Source organism: Cokeromyces recurvatus (assembly GCF_025118155.1).
Source record: "Cokeromyces recurvatus strain NRRL 2243 chromosome Unknown BX663scaffold_18, whole genome shotgun sequence".
NCBI classification, from domain to species: domain Eukaryota; kingdom Fungi; phylum Mucoromycota; class Mucoromycetes; order Mucorales; family Mucoraceae; genus Cokeromyces; species Cokeromyces recurvatus.
Window position 1 is genome coordinate 515459 of NW_026251404.1, and position 25816 is coordinate 541274.

Genomic DNA, 25816 nt, shown 5'->3' on the forward strand with positions numbered 1-25816 from the left:
AAATAACATTGCCTCTTTTTTTTTTAAAAAAAAAACCTTCATTTATTATACATGTTTGTTATGAAAGATTTTAATAGAATCAAAGCAAATAAACAGGAACCTGAAATTGTGTGCATTGCGGATATTAAATATCTTTACTTGATTATAATTACCCCTCCTTTTTTACATTGAATTATTTGTCTTCTTTTCCTCATTTCATTCATAACTTCATCTCAAAAGAAAAAATGGACCTCTTTGCTCGAAATAGATCTAAAGTAAAGAAAAAAATTGTCATTGATCCACCGTTAAGTAAAACAGTGAGTAACAACTCAACGACTCCCCAATCACCAAGAAGTCCACATCATGTTCATCCTAACGATGAGTATTTTACTTCAGGTATGAACCTTACTATTATTATTAATTCATGTATATCTTATATATATATGCAACTAGTTCGTTTAACAGAAGGAGGCTCTTCTTCTATTCGAAGTTCTCAATCATCGTCTATACCAAGCACAGATAGTGAATATACCAATGTAGATATCATGACAGATGCTGAGATAGAAGATTCCTTTGAAAGAATGCTAGTATATATATTACCCAAAAAAAAAAGAAAAGAAAAGAAAAGAAAGAAAGAAATATAGAAATACAGAAAAAAAAAGAGGGGGAATTAAATAGGTACTGGTTATACTTATTTCTTTTTTCTTATATAGACAAGAAGAGGAATACATGACAGTAATGCAAGATCGAAAATGTCCTCATTTTCAATGGAAAAGAAGAGACTTATGGTATCTCAAGATATACAGTCTGAATCTAACTTAACCAGCTTACCAAGAAGAACTGATAAAAAGTCAGATCACTTTCAATCTGAAAGTAAAGGTCCAGATTATTATGTTCGAAAATTATCTGATATGTCAAAAGGCGTGAATACCAAAATTGTTTCACATCTTGCAGTAGGTCTAAGAACTATGCCATTAAGGTAATATTTTAGTATATAGTATAGTATAACACATATGTATGATGTATTCACATGGATGTATAACGTTTAGTTGGGTTCGTCAATTTATTGATATGCAAGGTTTACAGATTATTACAAACTTATTAAAGACATTGAGGAAAACGAAAAACATGTAAATTACAAAAAGTGGCATACATATATACATATATAAATATATATATATATATATATATATCTTTGATTTAGACAAGAATCAAGTTTAGCAGTAGAAGCGGATATATTAAAATGCTTTAAGGCATTATTGAACAATAGAGTAATTTTCTTTTTGAATTCCATGTTGAGGCTTTCTAATTTTGGTAATTAAACTTTTTATTTTTTTAATGTAGGTAGGGGCACGAGAGGCATTAAGACACCCACAATGTGTTGAACAAATTGTGTACTGTATTGTATCGCCATCTATTATTTCTAGAAGATTAGTGTGTGAAGTATTGGTTTTTATGTGTTACTATGAGGTACCTGTGGGTCAAGATCTTGTTTTAAAAGCCATGGATCAGTTAAGAGATAAACGAAAAGGATTAGGTAGATTTGATGCTTGGCTATTAGAACTTGAAAACACATTAGGTGGTCGTGGAAGAATGGGAAGTATGGTAGGTGCAAGTGAAGACTTTAAAAGGATGGCTGCTTATGGTTCACCAGATAATCAATTAACAGAATATGCGGTAAATACATATACATATTTCATAATGGATATAGAATACAAAATAAACTTATCTTCTCCTTCCAATAGCTATACAACATGATATTAGTGAACGCTCTCATTAACGTTGTTGACGATCTTGAAGTAAGAATACATTTAAGAAACCAAATGACAGCATCTGGTTTAGAAAGAGTTGTAGAAAGGATGAAGGAATTATCTGATGAACACTTGGATCGTCAAATTAAAGAATTTAAACTTTTAGCTGAAAATGATCAAGATGAGGTAATGGAAATGTATCACGAACATATTCTTAGCGATCAAAATGATCCACGAGATGTATTTGAATGTATTCTATCTAATGTTGAAGGAACACGAAGTTATGATTTTTTCTTAAGTTGTCTACAGCACTTGCTATTAATCAATTATGAGGAACCCACTTTGAAATCAAGATATTTTCAAATTATAGACAATCTTATAGCGCAGGTCTTGCTTGATCATAAAGGATTGGCTGATGATTTCTCTGCTGATTATACATCTACTGTTGAACATCTCATTAGTAAATTTGCAGATCAAGATCAATTAAAGGCTGCACTGGAGGATATTAAGGAATTACAACAAAGTTATGATGAGCTAGAGCGGGAACGTAATATTTTACGTCAACAACTGTCTAATCAAGAAGGTAAATCCCCCCCCTTTTTTTTTATAAATAAATAATAATAGTATTTATATTCTTATTTTTTTTTTTTTAGATGCAATGGATATTGTTCAATTAAGAGAAAAAACAATGTCTCTAGAAGATCTTTTGAGAATGTCTCGACACACTATTTCAACACTTCAACGAAAGTTAAAAGACTTGCAAAGTGATTACAATACCAGGTTAGAAGAATCAGAACGTCAACTGCGAGATTTTTCTATATTGTTAAGTGAAGATGATACATCTAACATTGATAGTGATGTAGTTATCCCTCGAAAAGATATTGTTACTGTATTTGAAAAAATTCGAACCCAAAAATCACGAGAAGGAAATAAAGATGATTCACCCAAGTTATTATCTTCATCTGAATTATCAGCTATGTCTGCTTTACAGCAAGAACGGCTTCCAGATAATAATAAACGTAAATCTGTCGCTTTAGGGTTATCTGAGGAATTTAAGAAACAATTAGCTCGTCAATTTGAATCAGGTACGGGACTTGGTGAATTTATCTTCTCTGCCGATATGATGCCACTTATGGGATCAGCTAGTAGACGATCCAATAATCGTCGGAGACAAATACAAGCAGATACTGCATCATCTATATTTACTAATGAAAATAGAATTCAAAGAGACAATTTATCTAAACAAAATAATTCATTAGAAACGACAAAGTCGAGAAGAACCAGTTCTTCGAGTCAAAAAAGTATTAATAGTAATGGCAGTAATAGAAAATATAGCCATCTGTATTCTGAAGATCCTTATAATAATGATAAAGATAGCGCTATTTCATCTGTTAATTCTTTGATTCATGAAGAAAAAACCCATCTGTCTACACATAATAATAATAATTACGACAAAAAATACCCCGATTTTAATATAACTTTACTAAATAATGATAACAATAATAACGACACTATAGTATCTGCTCCTCCACCTCCACCTCCACCTCCTCCACCACCACCGCCACCACCACCATTTATTTCTTCTTCAATACCATTTTCTTTATCTATAAATGATGCCATTGCTCCTCCAGCAAATATACCACCGCCACCACCACCACCACCTCCTCCACCCGCTATACCACCTCCACCACCCAATGCTCCAGGTGCTACTCTAAATACACTCGTTCCTCGAAAGCAGATCAAACATTTACCTAACGTAAAAACACGTCAACTTCAATGGCAAAAATTAAATTATCATCATATCAACTCTACTATATGGAAAACAGCTAATTCAACTGACAAGGATGAAGAACTTGAACAGTTAATGGAATCAGAGGGTATATTTAATCATATAGAAGAAGTATTTGCACAAAAAATTATTCTACCAAAAAAACAAGTCAAAAAAGAAAAGAGACAAGAAATATGTATTATTGATTCACGAAAAGCATACAATATTAGTAAATTCAAAGGATACATTTATCCTGGACTGTATTTATATATTCACTTTCTTTTTCTTTATCTTTTTTTAAAAAAAAAAATAGGTATTGCTATTTTAGCAAAATGTAAAAATATATCTTTTAAAGATTTCAAGAAAAAAATTTTGGCAGTAGATGAAAAGTTCTGTACAGAAATTATGTTAAGAAATATATTAGCCAACACACCATCTCCAGATGAAATGGGTCGACTTTCTGTCTTTCTCAAAACTGCTTCAGAGGAAGATCTTCAAAGTTTATCAAGAGCAGATGCATTTTGTGCTGAAGTAAGAGTACATCTATCCCATATATGAATTCTCATCTCATTTCTTTCCTTCTTCAATATTAGATTATATCCATTGATAGATTTAAAGAGCGTATATCGAATATGTTGTTTGTCATTACATTTAATGAGCGTATCACACAACTGGGCAGGAATATGACCTATGTAATGGATGCATCTACTAAATTAAAAGAATCTCAAACGTTTATTGAATTGCTTAGTGTAAAAAAAAAAAAAAAAAAAAAAAAAAAAAAAAAAAAAAAAAAAAAAAAAAAAAAAAAGAAAACCCTCATATAAATATATATATATCTACTGTTATTTAATATTTATTTTATCTTTTTCATATAGATAATTCTGATGGTAGGTAACTTTTTAAATGGTACTAATTTTCAAGGTGGTGCATTTGGTATCCGAATCAGTAGTATCAATAAGCTAGTAGATACCCGAGCCTCTAGTAATAATACTACTTTATTACATTTCATATGTGCACTGATTGAAGAAAAGTTTCCCTCAATATGCAAGAATCTTTTAGAAGATTTAGAATTATGTGGAGAAGCATGCAGAGGTATATATATATATATATATATGGCTTGAAATGATATATGTTAATGCATCTTGTCTTTTATTTCATATTTAGTCACTATCCAAGATCTTATCAAAGACTACCATGAATTACGAGTTGGGCTCCAGACATTAATTGATGAACTCAATGGTCACTACAGTGATAACTATAAAGCCGATATTGGCGACAACTTTGCAGCTACCATGTATAAATTTAAAGATTCTGCGATTGAAAAGTTTGATCAACTTGAAGTTAGATATACTTCAATGGATGTAGCATACAAAGATGTAGTGTCTTATTTTGGTGAAGACCCTAATGAAATGAAACCAGATGAATTTTTTGGCATCTTTCAAACATTTATTTCTAGTTGGAATAAAGCTAAATCAGATATTGAATCAAGCAGAAAAAAGAAAGAACAAGAAGAGAAATCGAGAAAGTTTCAAGAACAACGCAAAGCTTATCTTAATAAGCGATTAGAGATTCATGATGGTAAGCTGATAATAGGGTGTATATAAATATATATATTTATAGAGAGAGAGAGAATAATTGCTAAGAACTATATTATAAGGTTCTGCAGAGAATCAGGACGATAAGGATATTATGGATAATTTATTGGAAAAGCTTCGTTCAGGAGAAATGGCTACTACCTCACATCGTAAGAGTCGTAGAATATCTATAAGAGAGCGGAGAAAGACAAGAGCAGAATCCATGGTTGTAAAAGCTGAAGATTTATTGCGACATATTCAAAATGAGGAAGAAGCACCACCACTTCCAAGAGTAAAAAAGGGATCTAGAAGATTCACAAGTTCTGAAAGAATGAAGAAGCTGGCTTCATTAGCAGATAAAGGAGAAGTTATAGTCAACTTGTAAAAAAAAAAAAATGTGTATGCATTTATAATTTTATATCAACCAATTAAATTCATCCACAAAAAAAAAAAAAAAAAAAAAAAGAGTTCAATTCCATTTTTATCTTTTACTACTTCTTAGAGATGTTTATACTGAGTTTTAAATTAAATAACGGCTGTAACAAGTAAACCCTCTTAAAGTGTATTAAACACATAATGCCTTCTTTTTTTTATTATTATTATTCATATTCATTATATACAAGCAGTATTTCGTAAAGTTCTTTTTATATATATATATATATAAGAAGCATATTTTTATTTATCACTAAAAGACTAATGTTGTTTATAGAAAAAATAAAAACAAGCTCCTTTAATAAAGAAACTTGTACAACTTTTTATCTTTTTGTTTAAATTTTTTATTATTAATATTATAACCCATAAAAAGGCATTGTAAGTAACCTCTTCAATTATAAAGTTAAGTATTTGAACCTTACGCTTCTTTTTATTTAATAGCTTTACATCTAATGGCTTCTACTAAAGAAGAATCCAATGCCTCTTCATTATTCGGGGATTCAACGGGAGATGATCCTTTTAGTCAGTTGCAGCAACAAAGCACAATCTCGGAGGGGCCTACAAAGCAAGTCAATGAAGAGAAGGATTCTTCTGTCAAAGAACAATCTAAACCTGTAGTCGGTGATGTCTCTACCTTATTTAGTAATAATGAAGTAAGTAATGCGGACATCTTTTTTTCATCTAATAATCCTACATCTCAATCCGTCAATCCGCCATCAACTTCAAACGCGTCGTTAGCTGCAGCATTTTTCGAGCAGCCTCAGCCTTCAGATTCTTTCTTTGATAATTTAGGTCAGAATCAGACTTCATCTTTAACGCAGCCATTCAATTATGAACAAAACCAACAACAACAACAACAAGAAGCCATTTCTAATGTTTCTTTAACTCATGCGTATGATCCTAATGCTTATGCCTCTTACGACTATAATCAACAAGAGCAAATTCAAGGCCAGGAACAACAACCATATGATCAATCTCAATGGATTCAATTTGATCCCAATGTGCATTATTATTATGATGAACAAGGTCAAGTTCATTATTATGATCCTAATACAAACCAAGAATATGATATGAGCCAATTTGAATACAATCAACAAGGTCAGAGTTATGAATATCAATATGATCCTCAGTATGCAGAATATTATAATCAACAAAGCTATGATCCTAATATGTATACAACTACAAATGATAACTCCGGTATTTATGACAACCAACAAACATATATTCCAGCTCAAGCTAATTATAATACAAATGCATATACTCCTGCGCAACAATCTGCAGATGCCAGTCAAAGTTATTATGAACCCGCTCAGCATACTTCAACAATTCTCAATTCATCTAAGGAAGTTCAAGAACAAAGCTATCATCCTCAGGAGTATGTCTCTACTACTACAAATAATGTAGCTGAAGTACCCGCTCAAGTTCAATCCGAGCAAACAATTGATACACAAAGTTATTCACCTGAACAACAGGATCAATATAGTATTCAAAACTATGTTTCTGCTGAATACAATGAACAACAACAAGAATATAGTTATCAAACCCAAAAGTTACCGGCTAATAATGCCTCGTTAACTGCTAATTTACAACCACAGGGTCAGCTTGAACAAGATCAGTATGTTCCTGTAGATTATAATAATACTGCTGTTCAACAAGATTATTCACAATTTCAAACTGAATTTGAGGAAGAAGTATTGCAGCCATCAGCCTCTCAGCCTCCTCTTTCTATGACAAGTTTTAAATCTTCCTCAACTGCTCCCCCCAAAAATGATATTTCTTCCTTACCAAACTCAACTCCAATAGAAGAAGCAACTCAAAGAGGCTCATATGACGCAAATTCAGTAAACTTAGAACAACAACAAGAGCATTCATCTAAACAAACAGAAAATATGGATGATTTAGATGATCTTGTATTGGGTAAGTCTGACAATCAGCAACGTTCATCAGACAATTTGATGACTATGGATAACTATGCAACTCATGCATATGAAGAGAATCAAACCATGGAGCAAAATACAGGAACAGATGGTGAAACTGATTTCTCTTCACAGTATAACAATCAAAAGATGCCACAACTACATATGCAAATGGAGCCTATTATTTTTTCCAACGAATTACCATCTGAAGTTGGATCAGATGCTCCTGGTGAGCCTAAGCAAGAGCAAGCTCAAATGGACGAAACTCAGCAACAGGGAGATCATACAGCTGATAAACCTGACAAAAATGATGAGAAACAGCTTACTAATAAACAAACTGAACCTGATCATACAGAACACCCAGTTGAATCGTACTTGTCGTATGAAACTGAACAAATAATGTATGAACAGAATAATTATGAACCTAATCAAGCCAGTTCTTATCAACTTGAGCAAACTAATAATTATGAGCCTGAACAATTGATTTCTTTAGAGCCTCATAGTACCACTTTACAATATGATCAAGCTACGGGTAATGAGGCTTATCAACCAAATCAATATGTACCTGAACAAACAACCCAAGAAAATACGGTTGGTGCTCAACCCCTTTTGGCTAATTATGAGCCCGAACAAAATCAATCATATGGGTCTTACGAAACTGGTCATAATATGCTTGAACAAATAACTAGCTATACACCACAGCAAGAGGCAGACTATAAACCTGAGCAACAATTAAATAATTATGAGCCTCAGCAAGTAAAGTCTGCTCCCTCTGATCCTATCTCATCCTTTGATATGCCTAATTATAGCACACCTCAAGAACAACAGCAACGTGTTCTTTCTCCTCCTCCTCGTACAGGTTCTGCTAAAGCTATGGTATCTCCTCCACCTATTCAATCTTTCTATCAACCACAGCGTTCAAACAGTGTCGCCGAATCTGAACAGCGTCGACACAGTGGTGTATCTTTTCCAGGATATAATTATAATAACCAATTCCCAATTGAACGCTCAGCTACTGTACCACCTCCTATTGTCGATCGCATCGTTTCACCTCGTCCTCAACTTATTCCTTGTCCTGATCCTAAGTGTGAAGGTGAAAACAAGCCTAAGGCTAAATTTTGTTGTGAATGCGGTCGACCTTTAGCAAGCCTTTCACGATCAACAACTCCATCTAGTAACTTATTTACTGGCAATTTTGGTGTCGAACCTTTTAATCCTATCTCTTCTTCTTTTGACATGGTAACTGAGCAAGTTCAGCGTAGTGCCTTGGATGATAAGAAGGATGCAATGGTTCAGAAATTAAAGGACTTTATGGATGCTTCTGTTGTAATTCATAATACTAGAGATGTAGAAGAAAAGCGTAAATATGCTTTAGCATATATTGAAGGACGTTTAAACAAGTTTGATGATGACAGTAAAGAATTATTGTGGCGTCTAGTTAAATTAATGTTGGAACATCATGAGCATAATTTGGGTGATGGGTAAACAAACAAACAAACAAAAAAAAAAGGATGACTTTACTAATTTGAGTATCATTCTATAGTGGAGAATTAGACAAGTCTATTATGAATTTAATTTCAAGCCAAGACGCTTTATCATCAAATACAAACTTAGATAAATTAGAAAACTTTTTGGTTAATGGAGATAGAGAAGGAGCATGTCGTTTTGCTTCGGAGCAGGACATGTGGGGTCATGCGCTAATTATTGCATCTAGTGTTGAAGGTAATCTCTTCAAAGATATTGTATCTCAATTTATAAGTCGTGAGCTATTTTCTTCTACGACTGAATTGATACCTCAAATTACGGACAATAAGAAAGCATTGCGTATGCTATATTCTGTTTTCAATGGTGCAGGTGCAGATGCAGGCAAGTTTTTTTTAAAAAAAAAATTTAAAGAGGTTAACAAATGGAGGGGAACAGAGGCTAATTTTTTTTTTTTTTTTTTTTTTTTTTTTTTTTTTTTTTAGTTACTGCATTTGTAAAACAAAGCGGAGATGAAGAACCTGTTTATTCAGAAGAGACTTTGAAAGGTTGGAAACATGCTTTGGCTCTTATATTGGCAAATCGATCTTCAAATGATCAAGAAGCTATTTATGGGTTGGGTGATAAATTGAAGCAACAAGGAACAATGAATAACGAAGCCCGTTTATGGTATATTTTTATTTTTTTATGTTTTATTATATAATATTAATTTTTTTTGTTTGTTTGTATAGTTATATGCTATCACCTAATCAATTGAGTGATACTGATAAAGATAACAAAATTGTTGGTGATGATATATATACAGATTTAGATTCATTATACCTTGCAGAGTTTTATGAATTTGTAACAAATGCTAGTATTCAACAGAATTTTAAGTTAATGCTCGCATGGTGGTTGACCGAATTAGGTTTTACACAAGAATCACAATACTATTGTGACTCTATTGTCAGCACACTTCGAAACAATTCTGACTATGTACCGCATTTAGAAAATTTGAAAAAGTTAGGTGAACTATGTCCTATGTCAAATGAAAGGTAAAGAAAAAAAAAGTTTTTGTGCAAAACATAATCTTTATTGTTTATTTTCCTTTTTCTAGTGATAATGTTACATCTTTATTAACTAAACAGAATTTTGATACTTTGATTGGTTCTATTGAAGAGAAAATGACCTTCCCAACTTATACTACTGGTTATGGTTATAGTGACCAGACCAATGATAAAGGTAAGTATTGCATAGGTTAATTACATCTTCACATGTTTCTTTAACATTTTTTTTTTTAGTACCTGAGAATGATTATGGATATGGCAACAGTTACACGGTATCTGCTGATACTATTCCCCACGCCGTTACTTCACCTTTTGCACAACAAGCTAAAGGTATTCGATCACCTTTCCAAGAGAACTCAAATGGCCCTATTCAGCCTATTAAATCACCTTTTCAATCAAATATACATCCTATTTCGTCACCATTAAGTAACACCCAACAATTTGTTGGAGCTTCTGCTCAAACTAATGGCGACGAGAATGGTGGTGCATGGTGGGATTCGAATCATGTCCAAACAAATACTTTTAATAATCAATATCAGCCATATGAACCTCAAGCAAATAGCACGACAACAGATTATCAACCTAATGCATATATGCCTCCTACAGAAAATGCAGTTGAAACAAATGGATCTAAACCTTCATGGGATGAAGATGATGATTTGGGCTTTGGTAACAACAGTAATAAAAAGGCATCTACTACTACTACTACTACTACAGAAATAACAGATAATGATAAAAAGGAAACTGAAACTAAAGAAGAAAAGCAGGATGAAACGACTGCAAAGAAAGAAAAGGAACGCCATGGATGGGGTCTCTTTTCATTATTTGGTAGAAAAGATAAAGAGCCAACAGAAGAAAAGAAAGCAATTAAAGCTAATTTGGGTGAAGAAAATACATTTTATTATGATGAAAAAGAAAAACGTTGGGTTAACAAACTTGTAAAGTGAAATATTTATGTATATACATATATATAATAGCATACTAATTATTATTATTTTTTTTATTTATTTATTAGAATGATTCAAAGCCTGCAGCAGCTACACTTCCTCCCCCACCAAAGGCTTCGACACCTCAACCAACAACAATGACGCCTCCAGTTGGCAGCAGTAGCTTAAAGCCAAACTCTATGCCTCCTCGTATTAATTCTGCACCTCCTATAGGTGCTGTTAGTAGTGGACCACCTAACACGCCTCCTACTGCTAGAAGAGCAGGTGCTGGTAGAAAACCAATGCGCTCTCGTTATGTAGATGTTCTCAACACTCAAAATTAATCTTTTTTTTTTTTCCATAATAAATTTTTCTTTAGTTATCATTTCCCCCCCACACACACACACACATACTTACATTATGAATAATGCTTTTATATTACATATAAACACGTAAAGAGAGATATATTTATTAAAATTATGCTATATAAACAAGAAATGATTCAGATTTGACTAAAGAGATAAAACAGTAAGGGGTTCCTTTTCTCCTTCATCCATTGCAGAGGTAGGATGAGATAAACTAGCTTCATCTAAAGTAGATAAATCAACCACATGATAATCTTCCTTAAAGAGTGTATTCTGCATAAGTTGTTGTAATTGTTGAGGGTTCCAACCCTCTTCTATAGCTTTTTCAATACCACCTCTTTGATTAATTTCTTCTTGTAGCAATAATTCAGATTTCTTTACAGCTAAACGATAAGCAAAGATCTCTTTACGTTGTTGAGCAATCAATTCTAGTTCATTTTCTAGAACAGCTTCCAACTCCTCAAAATAATTCATCTTGATTTCTAATTTTTTTACTTCAACATCAATCACCGAATGGACCAATCTACGAATCTCACGTTCTTCGATGCCCGATAATGATTTCGCTTTAGCTGCAGCTGATCCCAAAGCGACAGCAGCAGCTTTCTCGATGGCAGTATCTGGTTTCTTCGTTTCTTCTATTTCCATGTCATTTTCTTCTTCATTCTGTTGTGTCTTATTGTTCGTTTGTTCTTGACAAGCAATTGCAGCAGAGGCAGCAGCAGAAGCCACTTTAGGATCAATAGCTGAAGCCAAGAAGGCTAAGACGGACATGACAGGATTATCGGCTTGTGAAAAGGGTGTACGTTTATGTTCTAATACTTTGTGATATTCATCATTATCATGGTAAGGTTCTTCAATAGGCATTTGTAAAAAATGAAAGATGCACTGTTCTCTTGTCTTTTTTCCTACATATTCTGCAATCGTGTTCCAATCGTCATCATATAATTCGATAGCTTCTAATAATAATAAAGTTTCTTCATCTGTCCATTCTGCTTCTTCATCATCATCATGTTTATAAGGAGATACTTCATAACGAATAAAGTCACTGCTGAAACTAGTAATAGGGAAACGACCCTCTTTATAACAAAGAGGACATAAATCCATATTTTTGATCTTGAGATTATGATAGCGCTCACGAGAGCATTCAGCACCACAAGTGTTACAAAAATACTGTTTCATTTCTTTTCCAGCGATGGATTCAAACACTTTTTGCCGTAATTCAACATTCATTGCTGGCTTTGTTGTTGTTGTTGTTGTTGACGAGTTATCAGTAGCGACAATAGGTTTAATGCTTGGTTTAAATGGTACAAGACCACGAGGTGTATCTGCTGTTACTCTAAAATGACCTGTAAATGGTGGACCTACAGGTGTTGGGAAAGTCGAAGGATCACACTAATATAGATGAATTGCATTGTCAATTTTTACATGCATATAAATTTTCATTTTGTCTAAACAATATATATATATGTATATACCTCATAGTTAATTAAACCCCATTGCTCTAAAAAGGCATGAACTCTCATGATAGCACATACATCACCAGCTAAATTACGTCTACATGCTGTAACAGCTAAATATTCTTTTGGATTAAGTCTATAAGTATTGATCATAAAATCACGATAATCTCGATAAATCACTGCAGTTTTTGAAAGATTATTATTTGTAAAAAATTCAGGTAATGAAACGCGTTCAATATCGTGAATTGTATTCATATCAAACCAAGAAGCATATTTGGGTATTATCACTTTTTGAGTTTGATCAGCAAGGTATTTACGTGCTTCTAGATCTGTTATAGAAGGTGTATCTTCTACATTATCTTTTGATTTCTTTTCAATTTCTTCTTTTTCTTCTAATTTTGTTTCATTTGAAGTTGATTCTTTTTTTAATTGATCATCCATGATTGTATCATTATCAACATTCTGATTTTCTTGTGTTTGTTGTTTTTCGGAAGATGAAATATCCATTGGTGTTGATTTAGTAATATCTGTTGATTCTTCCATTATGTTAACATGTATTTTGTTTCTTTTTTCCACAAAAAAAAAAAAAAAAAAAAGAAAAAAAAAAAGAAAAGGAATTTAATGTCGGAGCTTTAATATGTGACGCATTATTCACCAAGGCGCGCTTATGGAGGGAAGAAATTCTGAAACGATCACCCTAATATGCCACATGTAAAGCATAACGAAAACATGAAAATACGAATAACAACTAAACTAAATTTTTATTTAAAATAAAGCAAAAGTAAAGTGAGTGAATAAAAGGCTTTTTATATATCTGTAACAATGAGAGTTTTCTTATATTTTATTTTATTTTCGAACAAAACAATAAGGTCAGACATACTACATGTGTTTGAATATAAAAATATGTTGAAGATCTGTGTTATCTCAGATTAATTTTGACAATTAAAATTAAAAAACGTGTTTGTGTGTCGATCATAAAAGTTGAATATAATTTAAATATACAGTAATTTATTATTCTTTAATTTTAACTACAGTAAATAAGGTATATAACTTGAGTATATTTTTGTACATACGAGGGCAACTAAAAAAAAAAAACACGAGCTATAATATAGTTTATCCTTTCTCCGTAACTGTAGAATATGTTTATTAACTTGACAAGGTTGACAAATATAGCTTAATAAATCGTGTCTTGTGTATATATTAATCTAAAATTACAGACATATTGAATCCTACCAAGTTTTTTTATAGACATGTATGAATATTTGAATAATAAATCTGTCTGTAAAAGCTTTTAAATTGTTTAGGATATGCTATTTATATATTTAAATTAATAACTGCTAAAATACAAATGATATACCCTTATTTGACCAGATATGATGACACGTCATTAGATTATACGAAATTAATCAATATACTTACCAAGTATCTAGTTTTAATCGTCCTAGAAGTCAATTTCATATATCAAGTCGCATATTATATCACGTCTGACTATAGTGTATATGATATTTCAATTTTTAAATATTACGTGTGTGTATGTGTTTATGATAAACTTTGTTATTACTTGTTATGACTTTTTTTTTTTTTTTTACATAACAATCTATCATTACTACCAACCAAATATTATAGTACATTTTGCCCTCCCCCTCCCCTTATATCATTCCCCCATGAGGCAGAAAAAGGGACTTTTATTCGTACCTATTAATCAAACTGTCAGTTTAACCATTTTCATCACGATACGGGCCAATACGAAGTCGGTACCATTGTACTTATTCTTCATAATATACAGTAGTTATGGTGGTTAATTAGCTATTAGGAATCAATACCTAGAGAATTAATTCATTATAACTCAAGCCAAATAGAGGAGTTAACTAAAGGGAGGGATAGAGCTTATAAATGTGTGTATTTCCTCCTTAGAGCTCAACCCAATTAAGTAATTTTGTGCATTCGTTAAAAGGTAAAACGAAGCATTATAAGCTAAGGGAACACTGAGACTTTTGACTAACATTACCTACCAAATACTTATTCAGCACTTGTAAAATAGTATTCAATATCAATAATAATAATGTCAATGAGACTTTATCAACAATGAACCAAATTAATATAATAGATGTCTACAAACCAAATTTCGACAAGCTAATCTCCTCTCATCTCTATACACCAACCATCTGTTTACAGCCAGAGTATGACTTAACTATTAATACATTTAACACAAAAACATATAAAATTCGCTCAAAGACTGTCAAAATAGTGACTCCCTCCCTCCCTCCCTTCTCACTGTATATTGCGTGGTCATCTTCTATAAAAGAGATACTGTATCATACCAAACTCCTTACTATGAAAGAAAGTATCAGCACATTATAAGCTCAATTTATTCGTTTTTCTAGTAGATACACGATCTGTAAAGCAAATATCTTATCTTCAGCGATGAAGAAATTACTCACAATGGTATCAACTTTATAAAATATCTCTTTTATCGAAAGTTTTAGTATACATCTTTTTTTTTAAATATATATATATATATATATAAATATATGATCCATGCTCCTTTATGATAACTTAAATAAAAGGTATGCTGCTCTTTATTCCGAAATATGTGCCTGACTTGACTGTCTGTGGTAATATGTTACTAATAGGTCTTATCCTTTGATTACCTATAGAAAGACTTCTACCACACTATTAGCTTCTCTATGGCTCTCTAAATGTTCTATATTACATGAGATAGATTATTAGGCTAACAGTCCTATTCATCCTTCTCTCCCCAAACTAGGTCCACTCCTGATAGACTCTAACTACTCGTATCCTGTTCCTTCCTTTCTTTAACTTAATCTCTCATTTTCCTCTTTTCTTTCCTTTCCCTTTTTTTTTTTTTTTTTTTTTTTTTTGAATTGACTAGGACAATTCATGAATCGTTTAAGCTACGCGTCAATTGGTCACTTTATTTATTTATTATTATTATTATTACAACTGTTGTAAAATATATAAACTACTAAGATTATTAAAAAAAAATACTTTATTCATTTTTATTTCGCATGAAAATAGTCAATAGACATAAATAGTATGAGCCAACAATAGCGGTAAAGTTGTGTGCCAAAGGACTTTAGGCAGCTGAGTGAAAAAAAAAATAATACTTGTAATACAATTTTCTATAAATAAAAGTTGACCTTTATTTTAAATTGCTTGTAAATCGTCTATAACATTCAATCTTACTCACATTGTAGTCATTATCTAATTTTAGTTTTTTTTTTTTTTTTTTTTTTTTTTTTTTTTTTTTAGGTTCCGGTACAAACATGCATGTGCTACAATAATTAGAAATCTTATTTTAGAAGAAGTTCAAAGAAAAATAAAAAAAAGTCGAGATTACTTTTTTTTTGGGGGGGAGAGAAAGAGAGAGAGAAGGAAGGAGAGGGGGAGCAAAGAAGAGTATGATATTCTACACAGAAACGGCGATCATGTTGTTGATTTCCGAAACAAACATATAAATATCAAGTTCTTTTTTTTTTTTATTTTATTTTATTCTTTTTTTTTTTTTTTACTTTATTTTCACTTTATCTATTATTATGTTTCAATTTATAAATGATTGGAAGCGTAAGCGTGGCAGTAGCGTTAATTCAACTCATGTTCCTACTTGTAAAGATTCACTAAGACACGAAGAAGAAATTACCTCAAATGAAGCCACAACAACTAATGTATTGATGTGTCGAAGTTCTTCTATGGATTCTGATAATAAATCATTTGCTTCTATATCAAGCATCATGGATTGGAATCAACCAAAGGACTCATTTACATTTAAAGACGATTATGTATCATTTCCAAGTCTTGAACCTGAAGTTTCTTGTTCTACTAATTAAATTAATAATATACCAAATACACACACATACACTACACTACACTACACTACAAGCTATTCCTGCATTTTCTTCTTTCTTGTAAATATCTACTATAATTACATGCATACAACAAGTATAATAATAATAATAATAATTCATCTCTTCTATGTTAAATACATTATGAATATATACTTTCTTTTTATATATTTACATATGAAAAAACAAAACAAAACCTTACCCTTATGTATGATAAATAAACTTGCGCACTGACTCTTTATTTTATTTTTTATTTCATTTTTTTTTTTTACACAAACTTAATCACGTTAGAGAGGGAAAAATCAGCTAACTTTATTAGCTTTACTGTTCGGAGGGTGTGTGTGTGTGTGTGTGTGTGTGTGGAAAGTGCATAAACTTATATCGCCATAGTAAATAATTTACTTTTGAATCTTTGCTTTGCTTTGCTTTTATTATAGTACAACAATTGAATCAATCACTTTATTTTTATAGTCAAGCTGAATTGAAGAGCGATTATTTTCAAGTTATAGATTAGCCAAAAGACTATCTATGTTGTTATCGCAATCCTATTTATCAAAAAAAAAATGCATAAGCTCTTCTTCTTCTATCTAACAATGAGCATAAACAATCTTATTATATTAAATATATATGAATAAATATTATTTTGTATGTGTAAAATGAAAGATATTTGTCGATGGCTCTAGTATGCTTATGTAATAGTATCTATATAATTAATACATTTGTCTTTCTCGGGACTGATAGTAGTCAAAAGATACCTATCATTTATTGAATATTCTAAAATTAGGAAAGGTGAATGGATCGAATAGCTTGAGATGTCTATATCACATAAAGAAGGAGGTCATTTTTATTTTATTTGTCGTCACGTTATTTGAAAATAACTTTCATGTATTTCATATTAAAGTAAATGACATGAATTGTGAAAAAAAAAAAGAAAGAAAAAAAAACATTGATATTTTAACTTCTTGACTAATAATGCCTCAACTGAAATGAGTCTAGAAATAGGATGTCAATTTTACTATTGATGAATGGAGTTTATGTTGTAGTAGTGAAAGCTGCTAAGAGTAGTTGAGATAGTGTTTGTTTGCTTAGATCTATCAGTAAATGCTTGAAAGGGTAATTGATGCAGTGCTTAACAAACTTATCTCTCTCTTTTCAAGGTTAAATAGATAAGCTTCTTCATGTCTAAAGTTGCCAAAGGAGAATATTGATTCGTTATAAATAATGAGCACTTTAATAAAGATAAACACTTTAAACATTTGTCTTAATATATGATATAGTGAAAGATGACAGTGAGGCTTTTATAATAGTAATACTATGAATTGAATGTATTCTTATGCTTATGGCCTAGAAATCTGCAGTACATGAAAAGATAGTTGACATGAGTTAAGCTTTTATATGTATATCTAATATTTTTCCAAAAGGGGAGATAAATAAAGATAAGAAGAGTGAAAAAAAAAAATTAGCTGACTGTGTCATTGTAGTATAATAATTTAAAGTGATGACTTTGATATTCCCCTTAATTCCGCATAAGAGTTACCTCATTTGATTATGACTGTCATATATTTTGCTCACTATAGCTGCTATCGATACTGTCAACATGATATCCCGTAAATTTTATAAAGTTTCTAGAGATGAATTGTAAATTCAATAGGAAAAAAAAAAAAAAAAAAAAAGAAAAGGATATACAGTCTATATATCACAAATAGGAACTTCAATTAATAAAAATGACGACTCATCAGTCAAGGAACCAAAAGGGAAATCAAAGTCTTTATATTTATTTGTCTTTTCAAAGAAAAAAAAAAGATGACAGTAATAATTTTTTTTTGAGTCTACTGGTTATGAATTGTGAGTAACTTTAATTAAAGCTTACTCTTAATGCAGCAAGCTATTTTCTATAAAAGCTTACTTTGTTATGAACAAATATAAGACATACCATGCAGTATACAAATAAATCATGTTCAACTTAACCCATAAAAATAATAGCTTTGTTGAAAAAAAAAAAAAAAGAAAAAAAAAAAGACAGTAATTTTAGATCTTTTCATTCCATTTACGTTTATTTTTGAAAACCCCTTATATTATATCACATCGTGTTTGGCTTTTTTTCTTTTCTTTTCTTTTTTAAATCAGCTGAGAACGTATTTTGTATGATATTCTTTTAAAGGGTCTAGAACTGCTTATGATTTTTAAAAAAAAATTGTTTGGAAACAAAGATTACAGCCTTATAAATAGAACTTTAAAAGAAAAAAAATACAAATAGCCTGTAGAATGATAAGTTTTATTATTAAAGACTAGAGGTCGTTTAAATCATAAAGTTATCTACCAATGTATAATTCTAGTATATTGTAAAAGAAAAAAAAGGAGAAAAGCCTTTTAGTAAATCGAATCTTAAACACTGCTAGGATTTGCAAGTAAACTCATGTCAGCAGTTTAATAGATATTATTCTAAAAGCGCGAAATTAGTAGAAAGCTATTTTAAATCTTAAAGAATGATGATTCAACAAACTGAGTTGGAAAAAAAAATGTGTCAATTCAACTAAAAGATAAGATTTCACTATTGAGAGATTGTATAAAAATGGATAATCCCCTTTCTTTTTTCTTTCCTTTTTTTTTTCTCAATTATTTATAATAACAATGTCATGTAATCAATTAGAAAATAAAATATCAAATTTATCAATTAGCGATAATTCTACAAAGCAAGAAATAGAACAGCCGTTAAAATGTTCAACTTATAACATTAATGAGGCTTATGATTTTGACGTACCTTATAACTTTTCACTGATCCTTGACTCTGCCTCCGTTCATCCTTTACAAAAACAAGACGATTTGATTAAACCATATGCATTTGATCTGTCATCTATTCAACCAAAAACAAAACAACAGGATAAACAACAACCCAATGAAAAAAATGTCGAGGAATTACATGGGATGATGAAAGATCTTAGCTTATCTCCAAATTCTACTGCGAGAAACTACTACTTGACTTGTGAAAGATCTAGGTCAATGCCTTACTGTGTTTAAATCCGCATATTTGTTGTTTTATAACTTAATACTTTATAACTTAAATTGTACATATTATTATTATTATTTTGCTTAGTTTATACATACATGCATGTATCTGTAATAATGCGCAGTTTTTTTCTTATATATAAATGTTTTTATTTTATTTTATTTATTTATTTTTAATTTTATGGCTTCATTCTCTTATTTTCTTTCTTTCTTTTAAACTAAAATAAAGCTGGATAATAGTATCTTTTTACTTTAAACTAATAATATCTATTTAAAAAAAAAAAAAAAAAAAAAGCTTGGAAAAATCATAATTGGAATTCAGATGATTGAGATAATCATTTTTTTTTTTGACTAATGAGAACGAAGCGATAAAAGCTAATTTAGCCTAGTTAGTTCAAAAAAAGAAAAAGCAAACATACACTAAAAGTAAAAAAAAAAATAAAAACAGTGAAGATGGGGGATATATACATGTATTCATGTGTGTGTGTGTGTGTATCAGGAAAAGAATCTGTAAAAAAAAAAAAGATCTGTTAGAGATAAAAGATAATTGCGCTTTCGTCGATTGGGGGTAGAATAGATATATAGTATAAAAGAATCGAGTACTGTAGAGAAAAAGGAGATTCTCCGTTATATGTCTTCACAAAGAATAAATAAAATTAAATCAAGGCATGTAAAAGGCTGCGTAAAAAGAACAAGTCGAAATATGTATAGACTTTCCAAAAGTTACTTACAAAACAATCATTTCCAAAAAAAAAAAGCTCATTGGCCACGTAAAGATAATAAATTTATCTAGTTACTCGATAAATACTGTATCTATCTATCTCGATCATATTTAAGTATATTTTTTTTTTTCACAAATAGAAACATGTCTGCTATTTCGTTTAGTATATATATCGTCAGGTGCCTGTAAGTGCTACCACAGTATACGCTTCTTAATAATAGTTATACAACTTATACCAAAATTATCAATATGCTCTTTGCTGATTTTCAGTATGATTTGCTTACAGAGATGAACGTAATATTGTATGTTCTATAATACTGTAAATGGTACATTTTCTATAGATTTTTTTTTTGAGTGCCAGATACAAATATGAGCAAAATAGTTTCGTTAATGAAGAAAAAGAATAAAGTGTAAAAATAAATAAATAATAATAGTTGCAGTAACCATTTAATACATATTTGCATTATTCATGTCTAGTAAAATAGACAATTTACATGGATGCAAAATGTGTTTAATAAGATATAGCTTGATATTACGCTATAATATAACTTTAATAGAGTGTAATGAATATATTAATAACGTAAACTACGCTTAAAAAGAGAGACTAGTTTAAAACAAACAAACAAAAAAATTGAGATATAGTTATGAATCATCATATTAATTTTACAACATAAAGTGTTCAAAGTCTTTAAAATAATAGTTCATTGTTTGTTGTAGATAATATAGCTAAACACGCTTAAGTGCCCTGAATGGTCAACAATGTATATTACAGTCGTCTTGAAGATATCTTTAATGGCTCAGCTAGTTTACCTGAAATATATGCGGTTCATGTTACACTTGCTTTATATAAAACGCCCTCTTTTTTTTTTTTTTTTTTTTTTTTTTTTTTTTTTTGACACATTTGGCAAATATGTCAGTTACAAAGGAAAAAAAAATTTTAAACGATTATTATGAAACCGGAAATCTAATAATTTAAATTCTATAAAAAAAAAAAGTTTTCTTGATCATTTTTCTTTAGCATAAGATTCAAAAGCTTATAAAAATGGGATACGGTAAAAAGAAGCGTGGAGCTAATAAACGTCAAAATAAAGTAAAACAAATCAAATATTTTTTCTTTAATGTTAGATCTTTAATCTAATTAAATTTATTTGTCAATTGAATTTAGACTGATAGCACAGGTGAGAAGAAGCAAAAATATTTCGATGAACGTACACCCTATGCTGATATTGAGAGAGATAATCTCAAGTTTAAAGAATATTATCAGGTAAATTAAATTGATATTTGACATGCATTCATAAATCTTTAGCTCAATTCAACTAATTCTATTTTAGAAACAAAATATTTTACCTCCAGAGGAATTCGAAGAATTTTACTCATTCATAAAAACTATTTTACCCAGTACATTTCGTATTACAGGCAGTAGAGCGTAAATAGAAAAAAAAAAAAAAAAAAAAAAAAAAAAAAAAACTCCTCCAGATTGATCATGATCTTGTTGAATTTTAGATGAATTAATATACATTCATATAAATGTATTTTTTTATTATTATTATTGTATAGTACTGCTATGGAGATTTTAAATGTCGTTCAAAACACTTATGTTCCCAACATGCAAAACGTGGTTATTGATGGTGTAAAGATCGAGCCTCCTAAACCTTTACCTTGGTATCCTGATAATCTTGGTTGGCAAGTGAATGCACCTAGACTTGTCATTAAAAAGTCGCCTGAATTTCAAAAATTCCATAAATTTATGGTAACAGAGACAGAAGCTGTAAGTTTGATTTTCAAAAGGGAAAAGAAGAAAGAAATAGTAATAATAAATGATATTAGGGTAACATAAGTAGACAAGAGGCTGTTAGTATGGTACCTCCTCTTTTAATGGATATTAAACCACATCAATGGGTGCTTGATATGTGTGCTGCTCCTGGATCTAAGACTGCACAAATTATTGAAGCTGTGCATTCAAATGACAAATTAAATGAAATGCCTAGTAAATATCTTCGTTAACTTTATCAATTATACATATAATATGTTTACTTAACTCTCTCCTTATATAGCTGGTCTGGTTGTTGCTAATGATGCCGACTATAAACGTAGTCACATGTTAGTTCATCAATCTAAGAGATTACAGTCTCCTTGTTTTATGGCTACTAATCATGATGGTGCTCATTTTCCCAATATTCATGTTCCTTGTATTAATGCACAAGACGATCAAGATTCACTCCCATGGCAATTTGATCGTGTCCTTTGCGATGTTCCTTGCAGTGGTGATGGTACAATTCGTAAGAATGAAAAAATTTGGTCAAATTGGAGTCATAATGATGGTCTTCAACTTCATTCCACTCAAGTTCAAATTTTTGCTCGTGGTTGTCAACTTGTTAAGCTTGGTGGACGTATCGTTTACTCTACTTGTTCTTTTAATCCAATTGAAAATGAGGCTGTTGTTGCTGAAGTACTTCGACAAACTAAAGGTGCTATTCAACTTGTTGATGTCTCTACCTCTTTACCTGAATTAAAACGTAGACCAGGTTTAAGTACTTGGAAGGTAACTAATAAGGATGGTGTCTTTATTGATTCTATTGAAGATATTCCTGAAAGGAGACAACGTGCAAAATTCCCTCGTAGTGCTTTCCCACCTACTCCTGAAGAAGCAAAGGAAATGCATTTGGAAAGATGTATTCGTATTTATCCTCATCATCAAGATACAGGTGGCTTCTTTGTTGCTGTTTTTGAAAAAGTAAAGCCTTTAACTGCTGCTGATCGTATCTCACTTGCTAGATCACAAGGAAAGAACGTTTCCCAAAACGATGTTGAAGAGGCTAAAAAAGAAATGGATGTCGTTGAAGATAAGGAAGGTAATGTAGCCCTCAATGATATGGATGAAGTCATCCCTACTAAGCGTACAAGCACAGATAAGGAAGAAGGAGACCATGTAGAAGAAGGATCGGTCAAGAAGATCAAGACGGATAAAACAGAGGAGGAGGAGGAAGAGAAAGTGATTAAGCCATATGAAGGCAAACCTAAAAAAGATGTTCCTGGAATTAAAGAAGCTCCTTTCGAGATGATGCCTTCTAATTCTAATGACCTCGATGAAATTACCCAATTTTATGGTCTTGATCCTAAATTCCCTCGTGACCAATTTTTATTGCGCTCGGATGGCAATGCTAAGGGTCGTAGTCTTTACTTTGTCTCTAGTTCTATAAAAAGAGTTATTGAATCTAAAGACTTTTCTCGACTTCAAACTGTCAATACCGGTGTCCGTCTCTTTGTACGTCAATCATCTCCTGTTGAGAATGGTTCTCCTTTCCGTTTAACTTCTGAAGGTCTTCCTATTCTTGATACCGTTTTAAGTGATAAGCGTCGCATTACAATTGATTTGGAAACACTCAAGACATTGTTAGTTGAAGCCTTTCCCATCTTGGAAGAGTTCAGTGAAGAAGTTAGAAAGATGGTAACTCCTATGGAGAATGGTTGTTGTATTGCCCATGTAAAGACGGATGATGAAAACAACAAATTTAAATTTACTGTTCCCCTCATTTTACCTGTCTGGAAGGGTAAAAACTCACTTAATGTGTTATTAAACAAGAATGACAAAAGAGCTTTGTGTCAGCGTATCTTTGGCATAATACCCGGAACTACACCTGAACATCTTTTGCAAAGATCGCTTGAAAATCAAAAGGAGAAGTTAGCTGCAGACGCAGCAGCAGCAGCAGCAGCACCAGCTTCTGTTTCCCAGGATGAAAGTAATACAGCTTAAATATTTGATATAAAAATTTATTACTTTCTTAATTTTTTTGTTTCGATTATTAAATACATGTATAAATGCGTATGTACACAATGATGTATGCGTGTATATATCAACATTTAAAAAAAAAATCTTTAATATTTATAAAGATATATTATTATATGAAGTGCATAAACCATATTTTGTATGTATAGTTTTATAAATGTTATGTATATTTAATTACTTCTATTTCAATTCTCAATAACTCCCGTTTATATAGTATATATTTTTATACAGATATACATGCATACATATATTTATCTTTATTTATTTATAATGACTCCCCTGCATTATGATGCTGAGATGCTGTACCCGTTAAAGAAGTTACTTCTAAACCGCTGTCTATGAATGGTATTTGAAGCTGGAAAAATAAGGATGTTGAAGAAGACTCCAATAGAGGATTAGATGGTGACTGTAATAACAATAAAAAAAAATGTATAAAATAAAATTGTGAGATATTATACAAAGATAAATAAGCTTCCCAAAAAAAAAAAAAAAAAAAAAAAAATAGATACCTCTTGTTCTTCTTCAGCTATTAATGTTTTTTCACGATGATAACAATAACCTTTATGCGCCAATAACTGTTTATCTTCCGAAGCAGACATTTGTATATTTCCTTTTCTAGCATCTTTTTCTATATTTACTATACCAAGCATTTGTAACACTTCATTTTCTTCGACAGCAACACTAGCTTCTAAATTGGAATATGTTCTGCATAATGGACATGAAAATCCCGGATAATTTTGTACTAATAATGGTCTTATACATTTATAATGGTATATATGAGAGCAAGGAGCAATAAACAATGCCTGGAAGGGAGCAATACAATAGAGGCAGATACAGCACTCATGGATATCTTCGGTATTAACAGCAGTAGCATTATTTATTTTACTAACTGCTCCCTCTGTATCATCAGGGGTACTTTTCATTTTTTCCCGTAATTGTTGAAACGCAGTAAGACGAAAGGCATTTGAATTTGGTTTATACCATTCTTTACGATCCACTTCCAGACGCATCTTGACTGCTCTAAATACGGGCTCTATACCACCTTTATAATCCATACCCAATTGAATCAAGTCCCCATCTACTAGTTCATAAGGAGTAGCACTTTCTGTATTAGCCGCTGAAAGACGAATGTGATTCACAAATGTACCACTTGATGACCCAGTGTCTCTAATATAAATCTATATATATATATATATATATATATGTATGTATATACCATTAATATATAAATAATCTTAAACATGACCTATACATTATAAATGAAGACAAAAAAAAAAAAAAGGGCACATTTATATACATGTGTATTGTACCTTGTTATCTAGTTTGGATAACCATATTTCTGCATGATATCTGCTTACTACTTTACTTTTAAAAGAAATTCGATCTGGTACAACAGTTCGGTCAGAATAACGGCCTAATTTAAGAATAGGGCCCTCACTTTCTAACTCATAGTCAACAACATCAAAAACAAAGCATCGGGTATTTATGGTAATATTAGGTATAAGTTTAATTCTAATTTTTTTATGCTCAGTTGTTGATGTTGAAGATTTGTGATTGGCTGATCTTCTTAGACTATTAAATCGTCTAGTCAGTTCGGTTGTATGATCTGAAGAAGGTAAATAGAGACTTCGAAGTCGTCTAGTAGCAGTTGCTGCTGCTGTTGTTGTCGTTGTTGTCGCTGTACGAGTTAGAGATTCAATTATATTTTCCATTTTATGAATATTATAAAATAACATAAATAAA

At 31.1% G+C, this 25816-nt stretch overlaps 6 protein-coding genes across 6 annotated transcripts; 4 read left to right on the forward strand and 2 right to left on the reverse strand.

Annotated features, from left to right (window-relative positions):
* Nucleotides 1–187: 187 nt before the first annotated feature.
* On the forward strand, nt 188–1171 carry BX663DRAFT_514694 (diaphanous GTPase-binding domain-containing protein). The gene is made up of 4 exons (XM_051528342.1): nt 188–375; nt 433–566; nt 693–958; nt 1029–1171. Exons 1-4 carry the CDS (start codon nt 225–227, stop codon nt 1111–1113), a joined length of 636 nt encoding a protein of 211 aa, XP_051381502.1. The 5' UTR covers nt 188–224; the 3' UTR covers nt 1114–1171.
* Nucleotides 1172–1572: 401 nt separating this feature from the next.
* BX663DRAFT_531904 (uncharacterized protein) lies at nt 1573–11218 on the forward strand (the record flags this gene model as incomplete). The annotated part of the gene is made up of 17 exons (XM_051530413.1): nt 1573–1656; nt 1725–2313; nt 2384–3727; nt 3812–4029; nt 4092–4247; nt 4374–4590; nt 4786–5076; nt 5156–5453; nt 5798–5817; nt 5946–7421; nt 7452–8901; nt 8964–9274; nt 9388–9571; nt 9634–9877; nt 10030–10123; nt 10183–10886; nt 10964–11218. The coding sequence occupies 17 exons, from the start codon at nt 1573–1575 to the stop codon at nt 11216–11218; spliced, it is 7935 nt and encodes a 2644-aa protein (XP_051381503.1).
* Nucleotides 11219–11386: 168 nt separating this feature from the next.
* On the reverse strand, nt 11387–13137 carry BX663DRAFT_437567 (uncharacterized protein; the record flags this gene model as incomplete). The annotated part of the gene is made up of 2 exons (XM_051523239.1): nt 11387–12631; nt 12715–13137. 2 exons carry the CDS (start codon nt 13135–13137, stop codon nt 11387–11389), a joined length of 1668 nt encoding a protein of 555 aa, XP_051381504.1.
* Nucleotides 13138–16217: 3080 nt separating this feature from the next.
* Nucleotides 16218–16939, forward strand: BX663DRAFT_514702 (uncharacterized protein). The gene is made up of 2 exons (XM_051528343.1): nt 16218–16533; nt 16590–16939. Exons 1-2 carry the CDS (start codon nt 16254–16256, stop codon nt 16637–16639), a joined length of 330 nt encoding a protein of 109 aa, XP_051381505.1. The 5' UTR covers nt 16218–16253; the 3' UTR covers nt 16640–16939.
* A 4389-nt stretch (nt 16940–21328) lies between these two features.
* Nucleotides 21329–24040, forward strand: BX663DRAFT_553310 (S-adenosyl-L-methionine-dependent methyltransferase; the record flags this gene model as incomplete). Its single annotated transcript, XM_051531439.1, has 6 exons — nt 21329–21376; nt 21452–21550; nt 21618–21712; nt 21844–22054; nt 22114–22273; nt 22341–24040. The coding sequence occupies 6 exons, from the start codon at nt 21329–21331 to the stop codon at nt 24038–24040; spliced, it is 2313 nt and encodes a 770-aa protein (XP_051381506.1).
* Nucleotides 24041–24338: 298 nt separating this feature from the next.
* BX663DRAFT_487664 (uncharacterized protein) lies at nt 24339–25785 on the reverse strand (the record flags this gene model as incomplete). The annotated part of the gene is made up of 4 exons (XM_051524766.1): nt 24339–24479; nt 24583–25251; nt 25290–25319; nt 25384–25785. 4 exons carry the CDS (start codon nt 25783–25785, stop codon nt 24339–24341), a joined length of 1242 nt encoding a protein of 413 aa, XP_051381507.1.
* Between the last annotated feature and the right edge of the window lie 31 nt (nt 25786–25816).